General features: G+C 43.3%; 1 protein-coding gene across 1 annotated transcript; it reads right to left on the bottom strand.

The window, feature by feature from the left end:
- Positions 1–281: 281 nt before the first annotated feature.
- LOC311130818 (insulin gene enhancer protein ISL-2B-like) lies at positions 282–2,543 on the bottom strand (the record flags this gene model as incomplete). The annotated part of the gene is made up of 6 exons (XM_084163616.1): positions 282–359; positions 587–748; positions 829–1,103; positions 1,276–1,514; positions 1,745–1,964; positions 2,396–2,543. The coding sequence occupies 6 exons, from the start codon at positions 2,541–2,543 to the stop codon at positions 282–284; spliced, it is 1,122 nt and encodes a 373-aa protein (XP_084019742.1).
- Positions 2,544–6,668: the final 4,125 nt, after the last annotated feature.

Here is a 6,668-nt window from a genome sequence, read left to right on the forward strand (position 1 = left end):
CATGGCGCCACATTTTGTTTTGTCTCATTGATCCATAACCTTTAATTCATTTACCCATACAGAAAACAGAACATGCAGAACTGGGACCCAAATTATGTCATCTTTTTTTTCCAACACAACATTCTCCTGTTTTGGGAACTAGTTTAATAATTATAACATACATTAAATATCTAATTACATGATTGACAGCTGTTTGAAGCCCCTTCAGATTAGACACAGGTTCTTGATAACTCTGCATAGTTACAGGAACAGTTCAGTGAGGGTATTGGGATGGTGGTTGTCTAGATAGTCAGAATGGTGACGGAGTGCTCATCACTCTGCTGCTGTGGAGAACCCAGGTCTTCTGAAAAACACGTGCTCTGAGGGGAAGGGAAAGAGAAATTATGAGTGTTAGCCACCACAGTTAGGGCTGACTGATGAAACTGGATAAAGGAGTAGCTAATACCAATCAGTTATAGTCTCAATCTACAGTATAAGGTGTAGGTCTAAGGTTAGCTTGTTGGTAGAGTGATAAGTGCAGTCATAATCAGGGTCTGATATGTCACACAAAGGGACATTACACTACCTGATATGCACTCTGATTTACCTGAGAAATATGAGTGAGGGTCAGGTCGTCATGGTCAGCTGAGAGCTTGATTTGGCCGTCAAGTGGTTGCCATGATGACTCATAGACGTAAATCTGGAGGGCAAAGTCAGGGGGCTCAGGAGAGAGGACCACCATCGGTCTGGCTGCAGCACACAGCAGGGCCTGGAACATAGTAAGTGACGATCAACAGTGTACACATACACACACACACACACACACACATACACACACACACTACTCACTGTGATGTCCAAGTCTGACACTGGTCTGCCTCTTTTCTTGGCGTGGCTCTTCTTGTCCTTGCAGCGTTTGTTCTGGAACCACACCCTGATGACCCGCTTGTTGAGGCCAGTCAGCTGACTCAGCCGGAGCTTGACTGCCGCGTCGGGCCGGGGGGTCTGGGAGTAGCAGGAGCACAAGGCTTTCAGCTGGGTGTCACTGAGGACGGTACGCACCCGCACCCCTCTACTCCTACCCCTGTCCAACCACATCCTCTCACAAACTCCTCCTCTTCTCCCTGACCCTGACATAGGTGAGAATGATTCAACTTAACTTAAGGAACATTAAACTTACCGATTGCAGGGAAAGATGAGACAGACCTTTGAGACAGTTTCATAATTATCATTAACTCTAAAGGAAGAAATTCTCCATATTTTATTATGCATATAAACTTCACATGCGACTACTACACAGACCTTTTCTTCTTTTTAGTGTGTCTGCTTTTTGGATCTGTTGCTCTGGCATCGTGTGCTCTGCCTGGCAGCATGGTCCTCCTGGCCCCAGGGTGAAGCTATCCCCAGGCATGAGTAATGCACCACAGAGCGAGCATTGCAGACAGTCAGGGTGATAGTTCTGTCTTCCTGCCCTCACAACCAGGTCAGAGGACAGTACTGCCTCCCCGCAGCCTCCACACTTCTCTGCAAATAGTCTAATACACAAAACAATGACAAAGACATTCATGGTTAAAAACTACAAAACGAAAGGTTGGAAGCTGTTCACATACACACACACACACACACAAACACACACACACACAGCATCAACAAACATGTTCAAAGAGTTAAAAAATGCATACATAATATACACACAAAGTTGACTTTACATGTTCATCTTTATCGCTACAACTTCTCTACTGTCTCACCAAAGCTGCTGACTCACCGCGCATAATCTGTCCTACACAAGGTCCTCCCATCCCTCAGGAAGCAGCTGACACTCTCTCCCAGGGGACAGTGGCACTCATCACAGTACAGGCACCCTGAATGCCACTGCTGGTCTGACCCTACCTGTAGCACCACAGGGTCTCTGATGGACTCTCCACAGCCAGCGCAGGGCCATACTGCCCCCTGTGGACATGACTCCTCATTGCACCCTGGCCCCACTGGAATTACAGGTAATACTGTGCTGAAAATTACCTTTGCATGACATCAACATGAACATTGTGAAGTTTTAGTCTTTCTTACAGCTTGTTCATGATAAGATACTTATATGTTTAAAAAAATATATATTACAGTAATCAAAAAGAAGTCAATGTGGGAACATTAAACGTTTAATCTTTATATTTCTCAGCAAAAACGTTCTTATCTCACTGTGTGTTTAGGTTACAGGTTTTATCTAGCAACATTATTTGTATTAATAAAGAATGAGGTAAATACTAAATCTGATGTATTCAAAACCAATTATAGCAACCAAAACTTTAACCTCAACCGTAAGACAATGATTATGATAAAACATAATTATGTGTACATGATACATTATAAACCTATGCACTTTTTATGATTATGTAAATTACAACACGTTTATCAAACTCACATTTGCTGGTATTGCTGTGGTCCTCCAAGGTTTCTTCCGGTAACATCAGGGTGTATTCTGACAAGACATCAACCGTCCCCAGTGAGTGGAATTCTGTCTGAGCTGGATTCAGTAGGCTCTCTCCTGACAATGGTCCGTCGCAAAGCATGGCTCTGCACAAGTGTCTTGGAGCAACACTCAACCCTCTCAATTTTATAGAGATGCGCATCACCGACACAACCACCACATGTTGGTAAACACACACACGCACACATACTTAGTCTTCAAAGCAATCTATTAAATTAACTCTCAACAAATACCCCTCCTCCCTATTAGTAAAACAATGCAACAGTCCCTCCCCTTGGGTTATTAAAATCAGACCTAATTTGCACTGGGCTCTGAGTAGAGGAGGCTGGTGGGCACAGATGGGCTGAGGTGGGGGAGGGAAGGATGGGGACATCCATACCACAGATAACATTGACACCAGTACCAGCCTGCGCACTGATGAAAATTCAAGGTCTTTCTTTTTTTGCCCTATTACTTCACTTTCGTCTGCTCATTATGATTTTCACACCTGGATTTGCACCTTAACTCAAATGTATACTTTTCTTTTTGAATATAAGTGGTGATTTTTTAAATAAGGTCCACTGAAACTTTACTCTTTCATCAGGGGCAGGAGTTTTCCAGGGGTGTTTTCTGGCCATTTGACCTGTCCGGGTAAATCCCTACAGGAACGTATATAGCCTGTAAACATCTGTGTCCTACCAAGCAAGCGCCATTCAGTGCTGCAGTATTTACACTGTCACACAGTCCTTCAAATGGAACTCTGCTCTCAGACCTAATACAATAATAATAATATGCCATTTAGCAGACGCTTTTATCCAAAGCGACTTACAGTCATGCGTGCATACATTTTTACATACGGGTGGTCCCGGAGATCAAACTCACTACCCTGGCGTTACAAGCGCCATGCTCTACCAATTGAGCTACAGAGGACCACATAGGCCCCCTTTGCTATTGCACCTCTGCTGTGCTACTGAAGGCATGGTCTCTATTGTTAGGGCAGTGCTTTGTCCTTGGATCCTCCCTCTCGTAATGAATGTGTCCCCATAGGTCAGGACCACTAAACTTGTTGCTGGTGTCTGTGGGCAATTTCCCTCCCAATTTGGGCAATTTCCCTCCCAACACATACACACGTAACACACCCCCAACAGTTGTGCATCTGCACCAAAAAATTAAATTGATCCCGACAGCCTGTCTCTCTCTCTCTCTCTCTCTCTTTCTCTCACTCTCACACACACACACACGCAATGAAGCAAACTAAAATAATGAAGGACCCCTGGCAAAGCAAAGGATGCCTCTCCATGTCCCACCCTGTAACGCCTCCTAAAGTTACTTTACCAGGAGCAATTAAAAGCATCCAGGGTGTGTGTGAGGGAGGAATTGCCTCTTGATGAATACTCTACATACTGTACTGATCAAGCCCCGGGACACGCCCACTAATTTACACAGCCAGGCTGCCACCAGCGTCATCCCTAACCTGGGCCTCCCCTTTCCCCACACTCTGGCTAATGGAAACACGGAGCAGCGGAATGAAGTGGCTAGCTCTTTTAATTTGCCGGCCGTATATAAAAGAACAGAATTAGGTATGTATATTAATCAAGGCAGCAGACATTTGGCCGTGTCTCTGTTCCTCCTCCTTTATCTCCTCCTGTGTCCTGCTCATTACTAATGAAAGTCATCTACAGGGGCAATGAGACTGAGTGGAAGGGAAGGAAAGGGGCCACATATACTTGTTGTGATTTACTCACGTTTGTATACATGGCAATTTGGCAGAGCTGTGTAATCTGTAGGTGTCCTGTACAGAACAAAGAAATGAATGAGAAACATGCAAATCTCTCACTCCTTCTGATTAATTAACCCTTTCTGTTGTTGGCTGGATTAATTGGACCGGCTATGTGTAAACCTGTGTGTGTGTGTGTGTGTGTGTGTGTCACTGTGACCTTGTTCTATGGGCAGTATAGTATCAGCAGCCCTATACTCCCCTACAATGGCAAAACACAGTAACTACAAATGTGGTCAAAAATCTTTGATCTGTTGTAATGGCCAGGTATATTATCTGATTAATGTGGTATTTAGTTTCCTGACACAAGAACAAGCCAGTTGATCAGAATATATCATGGAGTATCATGGGTCCGGTACTGTTCAGTTTATATATGTTACCCCTTGGCAGCATTATCAGAAAGCACAGCATTGATTTTTACTGCTACTCAGACGATACACAACTTTACATTTCTGTGTCACCCGAGGATTTTAGCTCCATGGATGAATTATTAGATTGTATTACTGATTTAAATACTTGGATGGCTCACAACTTCCTCCAGCTAAATCAAGACAAGACCGAGGTATTTATTGTTGGAGCCAAAACACAGAGAGAGAATCTGGCCGCACATTTTAATTCACAGGCAATAAAGATAAAACACCAGGTAAAAAATCCTAGGTGTTATTTTAGATTCTGAACTCAATTTCGAATCACACATTAGGAATGTGACCAAAATAGCTTTTTACCACCTGAGGAACATTGCCAAGGTGCGGCCATTTCTCTCTCAGGCTGAAACAGAGAGACTAATCCATGCTTTTATTATAAGCAGGCTTGACTACTGTAATGCCCTCCTGTCTGGTCTACCAAAGAAAGCCATTGGTCAATTACAAAACATACAGAATGCTGCAGCACGGGTACGGACGTAGACCAGACGGAGAGCACACATTACATCGGTTTTAAGGTCTCTGCACTGGCTGCCTGTGAGTTTTAGAATTAATTTTAAGATGGGTTTTTAAATCAATCCACGATGGTGCACCCCAATACATGTCAGGCATGCTTTTAAGTTACAGTTGAAGTCGGAAGTTTACATACACCTTGGCCAATTACATTTAAACTCAGTCTTTCAGAATTCCTGACATTTAATCCTAGTAAAGATTCCCTGTCTTAAGTCAGTTAGGATCACCACTTTATTTTAAGAATGTGAAATGTCAGAATAATAGTAGAGAGAATTATTTCTTTCAGCTTTTGTTTCTTTCATCACATTCCCAGTGGGTCAGAAGTTTACATACACTCAATTAGTATTTGGTAGCATTGCCTTTAAATTGTTTAACTTGGGTCAAACGTTTCGGGTAGCCTTCCACATTAAGTTGGGTGAATTTTGGCCCATTCCTCCTGACAGAGCTGGTGTAACTGAGTCAGGTTTGTAGGCCTCCTTGCTCGCACACACTTTTTTAGTTCTGCCCACAAATGTTCTATAGGATTGAGGTCAGGGCTTTGTGATGGCCACTCCAATACCTTGACTTTGTTGTCCTTAAGCCATTTTGCCACAACTTTGGAAGTATGCTTGGGGTCATTGTCCATTTGGAAGACCCATTTGCGACCAAGCTTTAACTTCCTGACTGATGTCTTGAGATGTTGCTTCAATATATCCACATAATTTTCCTTCCTCATGATGCCATCTATTTTGTGAAGTGCACCAGACCCTCCTGCAGCAAAGCACCCCCACAGCATGATGCTGCCACCACCGTGCTTCACGGTTGGGATGGTGTTCTTCGGCTTGCAAGCAACCCCCTTTTCCCTCCAAACATAACGATGGTCATTTTGGCCAAACAGTTCTATTTTTGTTTCATCAGACCAGAGGACATTTCTCCAAAAAGTACGATCTTTGTCCCCATGTGCAGTTGCAAACCATAGTCTGGCTTTTTTATGGTGGCCTTTCAGGTTATGTCGATATAGGACTCGTTTTACTGTGGATATAGATACTTTTGTACCTGTTTCCTCCAGCATCTTCACAAGGTCCTTTGCTGTTGTTCTGGAATTGATTTTCACTTTTCGCACCAAAGTACGTTCATCTCTATGAGACAGAACGCGTCTCTTTCCTGAGCGGTATGACGGCTGTGTGGTCCCATGGTGTTAATACTTGCGTACTATTGTTTGTACAGATGAACGTGGTACCTTCAGGTGTTTGGAAATTGCTCCCAAGGATGAACCAGACTTGTGGAGGTCTACAATATTTTTTCTGAGGTCTTGGCTGATTTCTTTAGATTTTCCCATGATGTCAAGCAAAGAGGCACTGAGTTTGAAGGTAGGCCTTGAAATACATCCATAGGTACACCTCCAATTGACTCAAATGATGTCAATTAGCCTATCAGAAGCCTCTAAAGCCATTACATCATTTTCTGGAATTTTCCAAGCTGTTTAAAGGCACAGTCAACTTAGTGTATGTAAACTTCTGACCCACTGGAATTGTGA

The sequence above is a fragment of the Coregonus lavaretus genome (genome assembly GCF_964263955.1).
Source record: "Coregonus lavaretus genome assembly, chromosome: 6".
Taxonomy (NCBI): Eukaryota; Metazoa; Chordata; class Actinopteri; order Salmoniformes; family Salmonidae; genus Coregonus; species Coregonus lavaretus.